The sequence below is a fragment of the Eurosta solidaginis genome, chromosome 1 (assembly GCF_040869045.1).
Source record: "Eurosta solidaginis isolate ZX-2024a chromosome 1, ASM4086904v1, whole genome shotgun sequence".
Lineage (NCBI taxonomy): Eukaryota > Metazoa > Arthropoda > Insecta > Diptera > Tephritidae > Eurosta > Eurosta solidaginis.
The window spans coordinates 342,114,083-342,133,907 of record NC_090319.1 but is presented as its reverse complement, the minus strand read 5'-3'; the positions used below and the strand labels follow the sequence as shown (position 1 = coordinate 342,133,907).

The 19,825-nt window shown below is 36.7% G+C and overlaps 1 protein-coding gene across 2 annotated transcripts in view; it reads left to right on the top strand.

Annotated features, from left to right (window-relative positions):
• Positions 1–13,087: 13,087 nt before the first annotated feature.
• The window catches only part of LOC137237950 (uncharacterized), a 118,668-nt gene continuing 111,930 nt past the window's right edge, over positions 13,088–19,825 (top strand). For both annotated transcript variants that reach the window (XM_067762379.1, XM_067762378.1), the window contains exons 1-5: positions 13,088–13,774; positions 13,969–14,139; positions 14,266–14,413; positions 18,548–18,692; positions 18,759–19,294. In XM_067762379.1, the coding sequence (XP_067618480.1) occupies positions 13,586–13,774; positions 13,969–14,139; positions 14,266–14,413; positions 18,548–18,692; positions 18,759–19,294 (1,189 nt within the window). In that variant the 5' untranslated portion in view covers positions 13,088–13,585. The remainder of the gene's footprint in view (positions 13,775–13,968; positions 14,140–14,265; positions 14,414–18,547; positions 18,693–18,758; positions 19,295–19,825) is intronic.

Genomic DNA, 19,825 nt, shown 5'->3' with positions numbered 1-19,825 from the left:
TTATCCTGGCGTCCTGCTACATGGCCCATGCTGCGGAGGTTCCACCGATGGAGTGCAAAAGGCTAGTACAGGAGGAAGGGCGCAAAGGGCGGTTGGTCATAGGCGCAGATGCAAATGCGCACCACAATGCGTGGGGAGGAGCAGATACGAACGAGAGAGGCGAATCTCTATTTTGTTACATCCTGTAAACCAATTTGCAGATAGCCAACAGGGGAAATGTTCCTACATACATTGGTCCAACATCCAGCAATGTTCTGGATATTACATTGAGCTCCGAGCGTGATATATCAAGGTATGATTGGATGGTTCTCGATAGACCATCCTTCTCCGACCATGCGCATATAAGCTTCAGCATCCCACTAAAGAGGGTAGAGAAGGGAGGAACCTTTAGAAACCCTAGGGCAACGAATTGGACTAAATTCCAGAAACATGTAGAAACGAAACTGGGACAACCCAAAGAGGTTGCTAATGTAGAGGAACTGGAGGAGTCGAATGAACTCCTAACAAGGACGCTTATGACTGCGTATAACAAAGCTTGCCCTCTAAGAAGTTTCAGAGGAAAAGCAAAGCCGCCATGGTGGAGCAATAAGCTGAGTCTTCTAAGAAGACAGGTAAAAGAAATGTTTAAACTCGCAAAGACCGCGGAAAGCGAAGCGTGTCGGGACGAGTACAGGGATCTACTGAGGATCTACAAGCGTGAAATTACCAGGGCGAAGAGAAACTCATGGAAAAGTTTCTGTACGGACATAGAGTGCTCCAGTGAAACAGCACGGTTGAAAAAAGTCCTAGCAAAGGGAAACATAGTCCAGGGACTAATAAAGAAAGAGAACAGGGAATGGTCACGTGATAGTGGGGAATCCCTTGAGGTGCTTCTCGATACACATTTCCCATCGGGAGACGGTTTAGAAGAACCAGCAGACATCACTCACACTTCGATCACGGAGCTAGTGGTGCCGGGCTTGGTGACCGATACCAAGATCGAGTGGTCAGTGAAGACGTTTTCTAAGTTTAAATCGCCGGGCCCAGATGGTATATTCCCGGCCATGCTACAAGTCTCAAGTAGGGCGGTCGTGGAATGGCTTAAAATAATATTCGATGGGTGCATAAGACTGAATCATGTACCGCACTCTTGGAGAACTGCTCGTGTAGCTTTTCTACCAAAGGCGGGCAAGATCGGTCACGTATATCCCAAAGACTATAGACCGATTAGCTTAACATCATTTCTGCTCAAAACCTTTGAGAGGCTGATAGATGTGTACATAAAGTCCAACGTGGATGAAAAGCTGCTCTCCACAACACAGCATGCGTACACCAAAGGCAAGTCGGTAGACACCGCATTGCATAGGGTGGTAATAAGCATAGAGAAATCCCTGGAATATAAGGAGTATGCTCTAGGAGTCTTCTTGGACATTGCCGGGGCTTTCAATAATGTTGCAAAATGGGCGATTATGGATGGTCTTAATTACCTTAAAGTACATCATGCCTTAATCAGATGGATCGGCTGCATGTTAAATTGCAGAAAGATTACATCACAATGGGGATTGTACGAGGCCACGAAATCAGTGGACAGGGGCACGCCGCAGGGAGGGGTGCTATCACCTCTGCTGTGGACACTAGTCATCAACCTACTGCTCAGGCAATTCGATGAGGGACCCGTAAAACTTACGGCTTACGCAGATGACGTTGCAATTGTCATAAGTGGAAAATGCCTTCCAACGATTAGTTCTTTGATGGATCGGGCGCTTCGGGATATTCATACCTGGGCATCTAATGTCGGGCTGAAAGTCAATGCGGAGAAGACGGATATGGTCTTGTTTACAAAGAGGTACAAGGTCCCAAATTGGACCAGGCCTAAGTTAGGAGCGGTGACCTTACAGGAGAAACCTTGCACAAAATATCTAGGAATCATCCTAGACAGTAAGCTGTCATGGAAGCTCAACGTGGAGGAGAGGGTCAAGAAGGCCTCAACGGCACTCTATGCATGTAAAAGAATGCTGGGGTGTACGTAGGGCCTATCGCCCTCTCTTTCTCATTGGGTTTTTACAGCGATTGTAAGCCCTATTCTATACTATGGAGTTCTTGTTTGGTGGAAAGTCACACAAAAAACAACATACCTCAAAAAATTAGAGGGGGTATGCAGACTATCGATGCTTTGCATTACGGGAGCCCTGAAAACAACCCCGACGGCTGCACTGTATGCCATTCTGCACATTCCACCTGTAGACCTGGTAGCAAAGAACAAAGCGTTAACGACCGCAACCAGGCTCGATGCTTCGGGGCAGCTTGAGCGCCGACCATATGGCCATAGTAGTATAGCGTCCTCAGTCACAAGACGAACAGACTACATGATTCCCTACCTGCACTTTTAGGGAGATCTTAAGGCCACAATAGAGGTGGACGGTTGGCGCAAGGGTGCGCAAATGGCGGACGAGGCGATACATGTGTACACCGATGGTTCCAAAATAGTGGAAGGAGTAGGGTCTGCGGTATACTGCGCTGATCCGGAATTAAGCAGATCCTACAGGCTGCCGGATTACTGTAGCGTTTTCCAAGCGGAAATATTAGCCGTAACCAAAGCAGTAGAAACCCTGGAAGAGAATAGCTTAAGCTGCAACCGTGTTAATTTTTATATTGACAGTCAAGCAGCAATTAAGGAAATAATCTCGCATAGCACAGCATCTAAATGCGTGTTAGAGTGTAAGCAGTCTCTGGAGAGAATCGGGACAGGGAGAAGCATACATCTATATTGGGTCCCAGGGCATATGGGAATAGATGGGAATGAAAAATCGGACGAATTAGCCAAAAAGGGCGCATCCCTTGAAGCTTGCTCCGTAGACGTCCCAATTAGATTGGGCGAGATTAAGCGAAGGCGAGAGGTGCACATGATCGACCAAGCAGAAAAGGCGTGGGTTCAAGCGCGGGGCTGTAAAGTGTCGAAGATTATGTGTAGGTCTTACAACCTTAGACTAACACAGTTGCTTCTATCATTAAAAAGAGAGGACTGTAGACTCATGACGGGTATTCTGACTGGACACTGCCTTCTGGCGTCACATGCCTTTAAATTAGGCTTGGTCAGTGATAGCAGGTGTAGGAAGTGCGGGTTGGAGGAGGAAACGTTCTGTGCTCGTGCCCTGCACTTTCCAGGTTAAGACTCCAGCTATTAGGAGTGATACAGCTGTCAGATCTAGAAGCAGCATGTGGCTTAAGTCCTAGGAAGCTTCTAGTATTTGCCAAGAGGACGGAGTTATTTTATAACATAGGTCCTGGTTTTTGATAGGGTTTTTCAGTTTGGTCGTTAAAACAAACTTCTGGTAACACTACGGACTCAATCAGTCTATGTGAGGTCCTCATGGACCGGCCAGTTCAACCTACCTACCATGCCTCAAAAAATCCATCAGCAGCGACCCTTATTATGGAAATAACAAAACGAAATATTCAGGTATTAAAAGCTAAAAATCAGGACTGGAGTCCTTGAGAAATTCGTATTTTTATCTCTTGAGAAACACGTTCGTTTTAGAGCCTGAAAAACACGATTTTTGAAAACTTACAAATTTCGAGATAATAATTTATCTATAAGGAGTGAGTTTTTTGGCCGATGGATGAGTTATTTTCTTCTAGAATATGTACCCTTAATTTCTGAAAACATTTGAGTGGCTACTTGAAACAGTGAAGACGCCAGAGCCAGCTAAAATTGACAAAAAACAGGATAAAAATTACGTATTTTCAGTACCAGGTTTTTAATTCTAGATACTCGCCATATGATTTATTATTTATTTTTGAACAAACTACTATCTTTTACATTTTAAACACCATATCGAATGTAAGGATATCTCTAATAGAAACATTTTTACAGCTATAATAGGGTAAGCCTAAAAATGACGTTTTTCAAACTTTGAAATTCGACCAGTCCGAAACCAGTGGTTATAAAAATTAAATGTTTGTCAATTTGTTCCTTTAGGACCCCAAAGAAGTGTCCCTCAAAGTTTGAGCGAAATCCGAGACTAGCCAGCTTTTTGAATTAGACGTTTTCATATGGATTGACTCATATATGGAAATCGAATAAATGTGAAATAAATTTAGGCCGTCTATAGGCGGTCTTGGGTACAAGAGGGTTAATATTTATTTACCGGGCTTCTATGGTAAAACTATATTTTTTTAATTTTTTTTTTATTTATTAAAAAAAATGTTTTAATTTTTGAAAGATATTTTCATATTTGCTACGCAAGTTTGCATTTTGATAAAATAGTTTACAAAATTTCCAACGGGGTTAACTTTTTTACAAGTAAAAAACATTGTGGATAAAACAATTGTGATATCTTATCCGTCAACTGCCTGGCAGGATGTTCAAAATGGCAACTTTTTAGCATTTTGGCAGCGTTTTGACAGGGTGTTCAATATGGCGGCGCAAAGGCCAACTATCTTCAGCGGTTGATAGAAAGAGATACAGAATGAGACAGCGATAGTCAATCTACAATCATGTGATCCATTCTATTTGTAATTTTGACGTCTATGCAGAAGTTATCAAACTTGTTTTATCCACAATGGTAAAAAATTTCATTTATGGCGGCCGGAGTCAACTGATTGATACTTTTGTAATATATTTTTACACTTCAACTTGCGGCGCAGTATGATTTTGACATTAGTTTATCTTTTTACAAAAACAAAGTACATGGAATTTATGTTTGTGTATGTGTCACCGTGCTGCAATCTTGTATGGTTTCGCCATGATTTCATTTGTGAAATATGCTGTAAGTCCCAGGGACATCATAATCAAAACTAGGAATGTACTTAAAGTTATTTACAGTTTTTTGACATAATTTGCTATGGGCTTACTGTCAAAAAAGCTGCAACTAACTCAAAATATCCACTAAGTTTCGACTATAGTTGGCTTCCAATGAGCTATCTAGCTCTGAAACAAGATCAAATATCACTGCACTCAAACTATAATCCTAATAATTAACAACCGAGGTCGGCCTTTAAACATCGTCCAAAAATGTCGGAAGAGGCATCAACAGGCACGCTAAGGGCATAATATTCTGATAATCAACATTTGACTTTTGTCAGGAGCTACACATGTGCAAAAAACAATTACACATTTTGTTGTAGTTTTTGTATTTTTCATGTTGTGGCGAATATTAGCATTTTGATACATCACTATGCTGCTAGTAAATAAGTTCGCAACAACAGCAAAGCAATCAGCTACACATACATGTAGATAACAGAAAGTGAAAAAAAAATATAATTAAGAATTCCTAAAACTCGTTACAATATTTTGTGTTACATCCGCATTTACACTTACGCAAAAAATTGTTCTGCGCAAAACAACCTATGGATCGGGTGCCAATTTTGGACCCGCTCGGAGTTCTTTTCTGCATTTTTCTGAATATAATTGAAAGAAGCAAAGTTTTTAATTTTCGCAAAGGATTAGTGATACCGAGGACAAACGCGTAAGTTTAAACCTCAAAATCATTTAGAAAAAGGTGTTTATCCAAATTTTATTAAATACCTTGTTTAAAAGTGTTTGTATGAAGCGTTATGATACGTTTTGCTATACAGATGTAAAGGCTAGTGGTTAGAGCGAAGGACTCTGATTCGGACAGAGTAGACTCAAAACCTAACGGCGGACTGCTGACAGATATAAACAATGAAGGATATTGTCTGTCTATCTTTGAACTACCATTGACAGAAAAACCAATCTCGGCCTGGCCATCTTATAAAGACACACTATTTCCAATGTATTTTTCCACTGTGTGGACAATTGAAAAGAAAAGTCTAGTCTCGACGAATAAGTCATACTTATAAGTCACGGACGGCGACGAAAGAAGATGGTATATCGCTTGGAGTATTCGAGAACATTTTTTTAAAAACCTTGAGTATATGTAAAAAAAACCTAAACTTTTTGCTTCGTACTACGTTCCAAAACCTTTCCTACACAGACTGTTCTAAAGCTATACTTTAAAATCATCTGTCATTGGCAAAGGACCTACTGTAGGTGCGACTTTGCTACACAGTTTTTGTGCAACATAAGGCGACGAAAAAAGTTGAGATATTTTTAATAATTTATGGGTTTGTCTGTAAAAGTCGAAGCTTTTGCCAAAGCCTTCGATGTAAGTCTGGCCTTATGCCGGAAACATTGAACGCCCAAGTTTTTGTTTCGCTTTATATTCCACAAACTTGACTTAGCACGATAAAGGACTGACCATACATTGGACTAATTTGTCGAAGCAAAGCAGCACGGCGGGCGGCCACCGTGGTGTGATGGTAGCGTGCTCCGCCTATCACACCGTATGCCCTGGGTTCAACTCCCGGGCAAAGCAACATCAAAAAAAATTTTAGAAATAAGATTTTTCAATTAGAAGAAAATTTTTCTAAGCGGGGTCGCCCCTCGGCAGTGTCTGGCAAGCGCTCCGATTGTATTTCTGCCATGAAAAGCTCTCAGTGAAAACTCATCTGCCTTGCAGATGCCGTTCGGAGTCGGCATAAAACATGTAGGTCCCGTCCGGCCAATTTGTAGGGAAAAATCAAGAGGAGCACGACGCAAATTGGAAGAGAAGCTCGGCCTTAGATCTCTTCGGAGGTTATCGCGCCTTACATTTATTTTTTTTTTTAAAGCAGCACGGCAAAGCGTGCTATGTACTTCTGCGCTTATAACTATATACGTTTAATGAATGTATCCGATTTAAGGAAGGTATCGTTTCCGGTTTCTGTTTCAAACGATTTTCGCATTCGGTAGAAAGAGTCATCTAACATCAATTACTTACCCTTTCACTTCTATATTACTCAGTTACAGTATCGCATTTAGAAATAAAATTATTTTTAGAAAGAACGGTTATGGCTTTGGCTTCGATTCAATCTTTTCGGTATTGCTATAGAATTTATTTAAGATTAATACTTAAATAATGCAACTAATCCGTAAGATTTTTTTTAAATATTAGGTCACTACAAGGGCATCGACTTCCGAAGATATTTGGCAATCCCTAAATTTTGAGATTTGAAAATACCAACCACGCAATCGTATCGGATTTTTCGGGACTATTCAATAAATTGAATTGTATATACACATATGGGTGGTTTAACAGAAACATTTATTTCAGTCCAGTATTTTAGAAAGAATTGTTTAAGAATAAAAACTTTTTTTCTTTCTAAACAAAAATAGATCATTTGAGTTGTACACTTTAAAGCATGTGTGACTTTTGAAAGTTCAGCCGATTTAAAATACTTGTTTATTTTAAAAGATATCCTAAAAATATTAGAGGATCTACAATGTTATCTAAAAAGGTAGATCTTAACTTATTACAGATATAGCCGGCAGTTGAGAAACATCTTCCACACTAGTAGGTTAAATTGTTGATAGCATATTATACACCATTTCTAAACGTACACCACGAGATCTACCGGAAAGAAAAATTTCTATTTGTTTTGATCGGGAATTGCAACGTCTAAAGAAAGCTGTAATTTACCCGGGAAAAAGGATTTCATGGGATTTAAAATTGGAACTTACTAAAACAAAAAACAGTGACACTATTCATCAATCAAAGTCTTTTAGACTTGTAATATGAGATCCCGAGAAAATCCAGAAATCCCGGTATTTTATTAAATACAGCCCCGAGATTTGGATTTGACAAAATGGCTTGGGAATCCCATGATCGGGATTCCTGGGACTTGATGCCTCAGTTACTTCTCATTTTTATCCCTATCAAACAGGTCACTCTATTCTGTGCTTGGATCTAAAAATAATTGTGCTTATACTTACTTTACTAATTAAAAATCAATTGCTTGCTATTTTATTATTAGCAAGTACCCCATTTTATCATTTTAATTACCTTCATAAATATATTTATTAAATTTTATTTTATAAAAGCAAAATTAAATTCTTTTATTAAAACACATTCAACTTACGAAAAAAATTATAAAATCAACGAACGTGATTAAAAAAAATTTACGTGAAATTTAACAAAAAATATAATTAGAGTACAGCCATAAAGCAACTATGAAAAAAATTAACTGTCATATGTATATCCATTCTTCGTGAGAATATGCTATAGTTACAAAATAATGTATAATAATTTAAATTTCGATAATAAATAAGCATAAATCAAGAATTAAATGAAACAACTTAAAAATATTTAATTTTCGAATATAAATTTGTCAAAAGAAAAATATTTATAAGTATTATCCGAAATTCTTGCTGTAGTCCGTAGTTACACGATAAAATGACAAAGCATCAAGCCATCAATAATCCAAAAAGATATATGTGACCCGGCCTATGAAAGGTGGCTTATGACTCAAAAAACTACTACTACTACTAATAAACTGAAGAAATGCATTGTTTATCTTTAACAGCTGTTTTCTTTCGTAATTTCTTTTTTGAGTCAAAAGCCACCTTTTCATAGGCCGGGTCACATATAGTAAAACACTATCTTGCCTACAACTTTAACAAGTTGTCTGCCTGTGTATCATCGGCGATCTTATCAAAACAGTTGGTGTTGTTTTGTTAACAGCATTAACGATATCGAGAGATGTCTCTCTGATCAAGCTATTAGCAACTTCAATGAGCCCTGGTGAAATTTTAAATTCCAAATTTCTGGAATATGACCAAATGTAGGTTTACTTCTCTTTAGCGTGTTACCAATATATTTTTAATAACCAACGATTATCCATCCCTTCGCCTTTTATTATTATTGCATTATTTTATACAAATAACGTTCATCATTATAACTTTCCCAGGATATTCCTAATAGAATTTGATAACAAGTTTTTTTTTTTTTTTCAATAAACAGGCACGCCCACTTTTAGAAATGTTAGTGTATATTGAGCTATCTCCACACAGACAATCTTAGTGCAGAGTTTAAAGATAAAAGCTTTATTAGGTACAGAAGTATCGAATAACTATGTTTATTGGAAATATTTAAGATACAAAAAGTGGGCGTGGTTCGCCACCGATTATGTATATTTTCTGCAGAATCATTTCTTATGACTCGATAATCGTAACGTTTAGTTTTTTCGGTGAAGGCTACCAATGTTTCCGGAGTAAAACGGGTGATATCCTGCCTAGGGCTGTTAAATCAACAAAGTCACTTTTGTATTTAACCTCTAGTGTCCTAGTGTCATAAGTAGTTACTTATCTTTTCAACAAAATCTACAGCGCAGTGAACGATTACTCTATCTCGAATGACTGCTGAAAACAATTTATCTCAATGTAAATTTCAAAGAGTTTTACCTATGGTCGAGCGTTTATCAGAGAGAATTCTGATTTATGAAAATAAAGCAACCAACTTTATATAAAGTTTACCCGAAAACAAAATAACGTGTAACTAGTGCCTTACTAATATTCAACTAAACACCTTAACATTAACCATAAAACGCTTAGCACTTTATATATTTGATCAAGTACTTATTATATAAACAAAATTAATATTGCTAAATTTCATATACAAACATCCATACAGAAACTTTATATATAAATACATTAAAGTATATTCATTAGGGCGGGTCAAATTGTATGGAGAAAAAAACTTCAGGTGCACATCCAGTTTCTGAATCTATGGGTCATACTGAGTAATATTGTCCATGGGACCATAGGTGTGAAATGAATTTTGAGCCCCTCTATTTTTGTTGGAAAATATTTTTTTAGACATTTTTATTATTATTTTTGTTAGAAAATATTTTGGGCTGCTTAAAAATTGAATTTGCAATATGGAAAAGTAAAATATTCGTTGATTTTTGCAAAAAATACGTCGACTTTCCCCAAAAAGAAGCGACAAAATGCTAAATATAGTAGGAAAGCGCCCTATAGCGATGAATATTTTACTCTTCCATATTGCAAATACAATTTTTAAATAGCCCAAAATATTTTCTAACAAAAATAATAAAAAAATTTTTAAAAAAAGATATTTTCTAACAAAATTAGGGAGGCTCGAAATTCATTTCACACCTATGGTCCCATGGACAATATTACTCAATTTGACCCATAGATTCAGAAACTGGATGTGCCTTTTCAACAACAAATTTGACCCACCCTAATATTCATACATATATACATCACTAAATTTATATTAAAAATAAATAAATAAATTATATTTTATTAGACAATTTAGATAACGAAGGCTTTCTTGAAAAAATGCAAAAAATTGAGAATTATATATGTATGTAGTTCAAAATTGTAATAAATCACGAACAAAATATTTATTTCAACAATAAAAAAATTGTATAACAAAAAAAAAAAACAATAATGCATTAATACGATTTTATATTATCACGAGTTTAGTGAAATTCCGCTTATTCCAAATCTCCTGCTAACGTTCGAATCGCTAAACTGTTGAATAAATAACTCCAATATTCAATAATGCAAAATGGTCTTTATTAGACTAATTTGAAAATACTTCACAATAACACTTAACTTCGCAACCAATAGCGTGCTTAAATCAAACTGACTTCGCTGATGATTGCATATTTTTGTGAGTATCTCTCCGCTGCTTGTATGTACATATGTGTATACATAATGATTGATTTGTTTATGTACATACAAGTGACTGCTTAGTATCGGCTTAGTGTTGCTAATATTCGTCACAATATTATTTTTTTTTGTACAAGAAAATCGAAAGTCAGCTGTCAAAGTACCGATACAACCTTAAGTAAGTAATACAGTTTGCTCTAACGATTACCTTCATTACATTGAATTCCATATTATAGCTTAGGTCTAGTTCGGTGGCAGCTGTTATAAATAAAACACACATCAATCTTGGATATTTCTTTCGGAAACTCGACTACGTCCCCGCCTACTGACTAAATGATTTCTCGTTGTCCTGCATGCAATTAACACACCCGGAGCTTTGAAGAGTATAAGGGCACACCCATTCGACATTGTCCTGTTAATACTACTATTATCAATGATAGGTGAACTTGAGTATATCCTAGGAGCTCCGTTGAAACATTTTTCATCAGTTTCATTAATTGGCGCTTAACCGTTAAAGCGATTTTGGATGTTTCGTACGCCAGCTATCGCAATAACTGATGCCAATTCGGGAGCACCAGGGAAGTTAAGTCTTCCTCCACCTCCTTGCCCAAACTCGGTGGAGGTCACCTCCTTATTCTGCATCCAAACTGCGGAGTCGATTGAAATACTTTCTTGGCCGGAGCGTCTTTGTTCATTCGTATAACATGACCTAACCAGCAAAGTTCTTTGGCTTTTAGTCGCTGCACTATCTTTATATCTGCGTAATGGCCTAGAAGGCTCACGTGGTCATATAAAATCAGTTCTGATATACCTTAAGGGTGCTTATTATGAAACGAGCCAGACTAGGACCATCAGCATTGATAATACTCCTCAAACTTTCAGGAAATGTGGCTACCGCTACAAGGAGATGTGATATTACTCCGATGGTGGTTAACCAGTCCCTGACAGCCACTCTGATAGCCCTGACTACCTATATGAATATTTTTTTCCCCTAACAGCCAAAGTAGAGGCTTCCCATTCATAGCACTGCACTGACCCGGCAACCTAAATTTCCTTCTGACATAGAGTTCCTGGCAGAATAGTCTCCCGACCTATCTGAAAACCCTCCTCCCCAGCCTGCATTCATCTGTTGTAAATTCCCCATCCCATTACTTCCTTCCGGAAATAGAAGTGGTGAATCTGGCAAAAGAGGCACACTAGTCTGCCCTGCAATGGATGAAACCGAAGCCGGTAATTATTGCTAAACAAGATTTGAATTTAAAATAACACACTTTAAATGAAGGACTTCCAGGCATCCGGCACCACCAAAGCTTCTACACGGGTATGTTTCTTTGCTACCTCGGCTTCGCCCGAAATTTAAAGTTATTGACATGAGCAGATTTTTAACGTTCAGCCAAAGAGAATAGAAATAATAGCGTTTACGTTTGCGCGTAAAAAACGCTTATCCTCGCTTAGGAGACCCATCTAGCGGCATTGGTTAAACAACTACCTACAGCACAGGGTGTAGCGAAAAGCGGAAACACAACCCTCTGTTGTATGGCTGAATCAGTTGCGATGAATTGTGGATACACACCATTTTTGGCGTCACTCGATACTTTTGTTGTTGACAAAGCAAATTACTCGATGTTTTCTCAAGGTAGTCGTTGGTTTTTTTGTCAGATGTATTTATAAAAACGCCTTCTATACATTTTCGTGGAGTATTTGTGTTTATTTTATTGATTGTATTAAATTAATTAATTAATTCTCTTTCCAAAAATCGTAATTATGCAAAGTCATTTCACCGCATAAATATATAGGATGCAGTTAAAGAAAACTAAACAAAACTTCCGTGAGAATCACATTCGACATGACAGGGTTGCTTTGGCAACAAAGGTATCGAGTGACGCCTATTTTGGTTTAAGCGTAAACGTCTCTAGATGTGATGTAAAAAAAGACAGCTACTATTTGGCATCTTTATTTTTTAGTTAAAGATATATGAACGATACTTATTTATTTATCTTTGACATTGTTTTTTTTTTTTTTTTGGTAACGTTTTAAAAGACGGTGCGGTGCACCACCTAATTTTTATCAAAAATTATCAAAGGTGGTATCAAAAGACGCGTCTCGACCTTCGTTTTAAGAACCCGAAAGCGAAAAAAAATGTATTTCTGTCGAAAGTTATTCACGAAAAACCGTAAAATGACCCGTAGTGTGCGTGTATGTACAACAAATCTGACAAAAAAACAACAACCACATGAATATTAGAACCGATTTTTTGCTTATATCTTTTGACAGAAATAAAAATTTCAATTTTCGCTTCGGGATTCTAAAAACGGAGGTCAAGACGCGGCTTTTGATACCACCCTTGATAATTTTTGATAAAAATTAGGTGGTGCACCGTCTTGCAAAACGTTACCTTTTTTTATCACGCAATTTATTTTCGTTTGCGAATTGACGCACACCCAACAAATAATCATCAGCGTGTGAAATAGCCGATAATAATTGTCAGCTTGAGGCAGGGTTTGGTGTCAATCGTTCTGATTAAAAATCGTGCTTTATTTGTTGGAGTTCGCGAACAAATTTCCCACTGTGCCACTGTGCTCAAAATTTTGACGTTTCATAGAGGATAAATTATGTGGCAGCACCAACGGACATTCGTAAAAGGTGTTGGGGAAAAATGGAAAAGCGTCGAAAAACTAGGTAGCGGAAAAGCGAAAAAATAGAGCATTTCTGCATTTATTTTCCTTTTGGTTGCAGGAGGTGTATAGTGCATTTTCCTTGCGTACAAATCGTGATTAGAAAAAAGTGAAACGTTTGGAGTGAAGAGGCATACAACTGTGTCTAGGCGGTGGCAGTGCCGCACCAGCAAATGCATTCGTTTACCAAAACCAAACGGTCAGTTTGCTTCAATTAACCTTGGTGGCGCGAGTTATTAAAATTTCCATTCAAAGCTGTTAAATAATTAAATCATGTTCTAAAAACTTGTGCGGTTGTGCGAGAAAACACGAATAAAAACACATAAATCAAGCAATAACAGAGATTAAGAGCAGTTAGCAGTGCAGTAGCAGAGTTTGCGACAGTGTGCAGCGCAGAAAAAATTGTGTACATATAGCTCTAAAGGGGTCTACGTGACCTGCTGGCAACGAAAATATGAGAAAGCAGCGTACATCCGATTACTATAGCTCCGATACGGAACAGATAACGTCTGAGGACATTGATGTAAGTGCCACAATGGCAATGGATTTTCCAGATATATTTGTGATGCGTCCACAAATGCAAACCAATATTGGTGGTAGCTTTAAAGAGGCAAAACAGCTTTACGATAATGGTGATGATGAGGTAAGATCTTTTGAATGATGTGTAGAAATAGTAATGCTAGTTATGGTTGGTGGCTGACATTAGTAAGATTGTGTGTTTGTAAGTCTATCAAAAGTAGGTCAACTATTTTCCTTCATGTAAGGCTATTTAAAGTTGCAACTTTTTAAATTTTTTCTGCAAAATATCTATATTAATGCTTACGGTATGTTTTTTAGGTACGGCAATTGTTGCTGAAAGAATGTAGTCTAATTTATGAGTGTAAAAAGTGTCGCAATATGTTTCGTAGTCTGACGCAGTTCATCGGTCATAAAAGAGTTTTTTGTCGCAGTTCGGTTTGCAACAATGATGGTGACATTGCTGGGGGCGGTAATTACAACGGATTCAGTGTAAGTGATAGGTGCATTGTTTAAATTACATACGTGTATGAAATAAGCTAGTATGTATGTATAAAATGGCGCTGATCCACAATTCCTATTGCTTGCTTTTTTGTTTGAATTTTTTTATCTGTGCAGAGCAATCATGTAATAGCGACCAAAAAAGTTTCTGATGATACGAGTGGGATATGTGAATCTGTTTTGGAAAACGTTATCGATAATACGTCTGTGCAACAGACCGGCATATTATGCGAAAATAATGAACTTCGGGATGAAAAAATAACAGGTAATTACATATCAAATAGTACTTTCAATTATAGGTACATACAAATGGCGAACATAACCCCACATACAATTGTGCATACATTTACCTAGTCATGATTCTTGGAATTGTTGGCTAAATAGCAGTGTTTGCATGTACATAGATACTCGATTTGTTTATGATTTTCTCTGTTTTTTTAATCATAAATACTTGTAGAATTTTATTAGCTCGTACAAGCCATACATATATTTTTTTTTGCCAGAATTGATTTTCCAAACAACCACCGATCTTTAATGCGCTCTTAATATCTATAAAGCCCAATTTATAAGACCTCATGCTAGGAAGTGCTGGGATAAGGCATATATTTATTTATTTTTTATTTATTTATTATTACGGTCTTTAAGACCTAGTTTAGGTTAAAATAAGAGATTAAACATAAATACTTATGTCACATTTAGTGACGTACAATATAAAAACAATTTTTCTTTGAACTTACTAATATTTTCACAGTCTTTCAAATCAGAAGGTAACTCATTATACATTTTATACCCTAAATATTCAAGAGACCTTTTGGCGAACTCAGTTCTTATTCTAGGCAGTCTTATATTATTGCAATTTCTTGTTCCATAATTGTGGATTTCATGATTATAATGTATTTTACTACTCAGGTAATTCGGTAACATTCCTAACCTAAGTTGGTGTATAAATTTCAATGTGAAATAACTAACTGACTGTTTAATACTAAGCCAGTTTAATCTATTGAGCATTACAATTTTTGGCGTTCTTGGAGGACATTTTAAAATAAATCGCATTGCCTTGTTTTGCTGTATTTGAAGTTTCTTAATATATATATCATTACTTAATAGCAGAATAGTAGGACAATAAATAAAGTGTGGTTCAATAATTGAACGATATACCAATATTTTATGACTTTGACTGATATGTTTACATGTTCTATACATGAAGCCTATTTTCTGTGCAATTTTCCTTTCCAGATAAGTTACATGCTCTCCAAAATTTAGATTATCATCAATCAAAACTCCTAAATACTTAATTTTGTCTACTCTTTGGATTTCCATGTTTTTTACCTTCAGCGTAATATTATTTAAACTATTGTTACTTATGATATTAGTGTTTTTACAAAATATCATGAACTTAGTTTTTTCGACATTTAATTTCAGTTTTCTAAGGCATAACCATTTGTATAGCGAGTCCAGGTCTTCTTGTACTTTCAGCATGGCACATTCTGCATATTTTTCACTTATGATAAGCAATGCATCATCCGCAAATAGACGTATTTTACAATATTTTAAGCATCTTTTGATATCATTGATATACAATGTAAACAATATTGGCGCCAAGACCGAGCCTTGTGGTAAACCAATGTTAACATCCACCACTGATGAAACCTCCTTTCCAATTATCGTTCTCTGTTTTCTGTCACCCAAATAACTCCGGAACCATTCCAAAGCCTTTCCTCTTATACCAATTTTAAACATAACGTCCAATAGCTCAGATCTATCGACAGTTTCAAAAGCCCGTTTTAAATCCAAGAAGACAGACACCGTAAATTTTTTGTCCGCCATGTCTTCTTTCCAATCTGCAATTACCATATTCAACGCTGTTTCACAAGAATGGCTCTTCCTGAATCCCGATTGTTCTGGGATAATCACATTGTGCTTCTCTAAGTATGCCACAAGTTGATCCTTCACCACTGTCTCCATAATTTTTTCATCTGTAGGTAACGTGTTAATTGGACGTAGTTCCTCGGGTTTCATTGTATTTTTTACTTTTTCAACAGGTATTATTGTTGAAATTTTCCAGTAACTAGGTACAATACCGCTGTTTAAGGATTCGTTAATTATGTCTTTGTAGAAATTAGCAGTATATGTCATGGCATCTTTAACGACACCCTCCGATAAAAGCTTGTCGCCGCCATATTTGTTTTTAAGTGATTTTGTGATAATAATAATATCGTCCACTACAATGTCAGTAAATTTAAATGTTTCAAATGGATTACTATGATTTGCGCTTATTTCATCCCCATTTACAATTTCTTCGATGCTATCATTAATTTCAACAATACTTTGTATAAAAAAGTTATTTAGGGCATTAGCTATATCATATTCATTTTCCAGGCATTCACCGTTAATTACAATTTTAGTGATATGTTTTTTAACATCATTAAGCTCGACGAGGTCTTTTAGACACTTCCACATACGTTTCATATCGCCATTGTTATGATTTACTCTATCTTCCATGTATTTCTTTTTTTTATAAATTATGGTTCTTTTATATATTTTCTTAATGACGTTATATTCGTCCCAAAATCCAGTATTTCGAGCAGTTTTATAAGATTCTATTTTTCTTTTATGCAGGTTTGTTAATTCTCGGTCGTACCACTTATTTCTTATCTGTATTTGGGTCCTCTTTATATAAGTCAGTGCTTGCATAGCCACAGTTAAAACTTCGTTTAGGGCTTTAGTTTTAGTTTCTACTCCGGAAATTGACATAAAGCTGAAATCGCATGTTCGTAGCAAAGTTAAAAGATTTTCAGCACTATAGTACTCCCAACATGTAACAGTAGCATACCTTCTCATTTTACAAAGCTTTGTTGTTGGCACTTCGAAGTGGATTGTCTCATGGTCAGAAATGCGATGTTTACCTATATTTACTGCTTTAACTTTATCATTGTTACTGAATAGCAAATCAATTCTTGTAGACGAGTACTCTGTTATCCTTGTGTCGAAGTTTATCCTTTGTATCATTGCCATATATGCACAGATGTATGCCATTACACTTGATAACTTTACCTGAAATTGCGTAAAATCCCAAACATTGGCCGATTTATTTATAAAGACCTAATTTGAAGAAAAATATATAATTTGCTAAAAAGAATATTATATGTCAACAAATACTGAAGGCGCAATATGTAGCTTTATATCTAATTAGTTCCTCCAACCCCACACATGACACCAACCATCTTTGCAATTGTTATGCGGAACTAACGCCTCTAATATCCAAATCATGTTTGGACTCCCGTTAAATGATATTGATAACAATTTGTTAGTGATGGCACCTACTCGAAGGGGTCGAAGCACACCTACAACGACCACAACAATCCCATTGTCAACCTGACCTCCACATATCGGATGAAATGATCGTTTCGAATTCTTATAATGTTTCAGTTCTTATCAGCCTTCGGGAAGAACTCTGAAGGGAAATAACATTTAGACACGAAAGCGACAGTATTTAGGATACTATTTCGATAGGAATGGATGTTGTAAAAGCGATAAGACAACAAGTGTCGAAGAATATCGTATTTTTGTAACTATTTCAATATCGACTGTTTTTATGTTCCCCAGATTTGACGTATCATGAAATTATTTTCGATAGCTGGCTTAAATATTATATCTGCCGCTTTGGGCATTGAGAATTGCATACATTTTAATAAGCTTTTTCAGTCTGACTGCGATCCCCCCTCTTCACTTTTTCCTAATCCTTTTATTCACTTCTCCCTCCGTCTTTTTCGCTACATCTATCTCCATCTTCGTCTCATCTATCTCTTTCTTAATCTCCTTCTCTCTTTTCTGTTCTCTCAATTTCTTCTCATTCTTCTGCATCCCTTATTGCCTGTCCCAGAAGGTGGTATGTATTTTATTCCAGTCCCAGTCCCAGTCCCATTTCGAGTCTCAGTCCCAGTCCTAGTCCTAATCCCAGTCCCAGTCCGTCTCTGGATAATATATTACTCTGTACTAAAGCACTCATCAACAGCTTTCATTTGATATCCATATTGTATAAACACATTCTAGGGGTGCCCGGGTCCACGTTTTGGCCTATATCTCGAGACCTACCAGGGGTATGAAAATTACCCTCTACTAAAGCACTCATCAACAGCTTTCATTTGATATCCATATTCTATACACACACTCTAGGGGTACCCGGGTCCACGTTTTGGTCTAGAGACCCTAGAGACCTATCCTATATTTCAAGTTAGATCAAACTACACATGGGGTGCAAAACAAATTCAAAATCGGTTCAGTAGTTTAGGAGTCCATTGGCCTCAATTGTGTGACACATGTTTTTTATATATTAAGATATTAATAAGAACTTACATATGTATAAATAAATTAATTTAAAAAAATCTCTATTATCAAGGTGAACGTGCCGTGACTCCACCGCAAGCGGCAGAAGAAAATGAAGCCGAGAAAATACCGAAAATTCTTTCCTGCCCACAGGAACGTTGCAAATTGAGTTTCTCCAACACTAAGGAGCTGGAAAAACATTTCAGTGAGGACCACACGTATGTATCAAATAACAACTTAAAAAAATATATCCCATAATACTCCTTTTTTCGTACTTTCAACAGAAATGCAATTGTATTCCCATCACCGGTAGCTCAGGACTCAGAACAGCAGACTGAACCTAGCGTTGAGCACATAATCGTGCAAACAAGAGCGAAGCGCACGCTTTCGAATACTTTACATAAATGTGAACATTGTGGAAAAGGTTTTGAGCGTAAAGAGGCTCTTGTTGCACATCTAATGCATTGTCCAGTGAAACACAATATCTTAAGTAAAACCTTGTCAGCTGGTGTAAGTGGAGCTATGCTTGCAAAACGTGTAAAATTACAAACATTCACAGAAGTGGCGGTTGAGGACCCAAAAACATGCGCTTCAACTAATGATCCAAAAGAGAGTGATTTGGATAAATCGGCTGTGCTGCCACGACAACCAGCTGTGGAGGTAGAAGTAGCAACAAAGATAAACGAAACTGCACCAGTTTTGAATCAAGCTATAAATATAAAACAAGAATTTATACCACAAGAAAGTATCGTAACATCAACCAATACAACAAGCACTATTTTAAAGAAAAAGAAAATGAAAAATCGTAGACCATTTATAGGTAAGTATTTTAGTATTATTATTATGATGTTTAATTAAAATGGAACTTCTTAAGGTGTCTTTATAACGATTGTATAAGAGATTTAAGTATTAAATGAAAAAATATCTATCTTAGAATAGGGTGAAAGCTGTGGTTGGCCTGAACTTCAATTAAAGTTGACTATAGTTCAACCTTGCCAATTTGGTCGATAACATAAAATTTTGCTGCTCATCTTAGTTTAAGAGGCTACAGTGGCAGGGTTAAACTCTAGTCAACTTTAACTGGAGTTGAAACTTGCACTGAAAACTTGGCCTTAAAGATGCAGAACGCCAAGGGAAACTTTAAAATTATTACGATTCATTTGAGCCCAAGTTTGTGATGACTTTTTGATTAATTTCCGAACTATTTCGGCCTTCATTACGACCTATGCCTGATAAATTAGAACTATTTTGGGCTTATTTCACGACAATTCACAGCTTTTTTCATTAAAAAAAATTACTACATATTATTTTTTTTATACTCAGCTGAGCAGAGCTCACAGAGTATATTAAT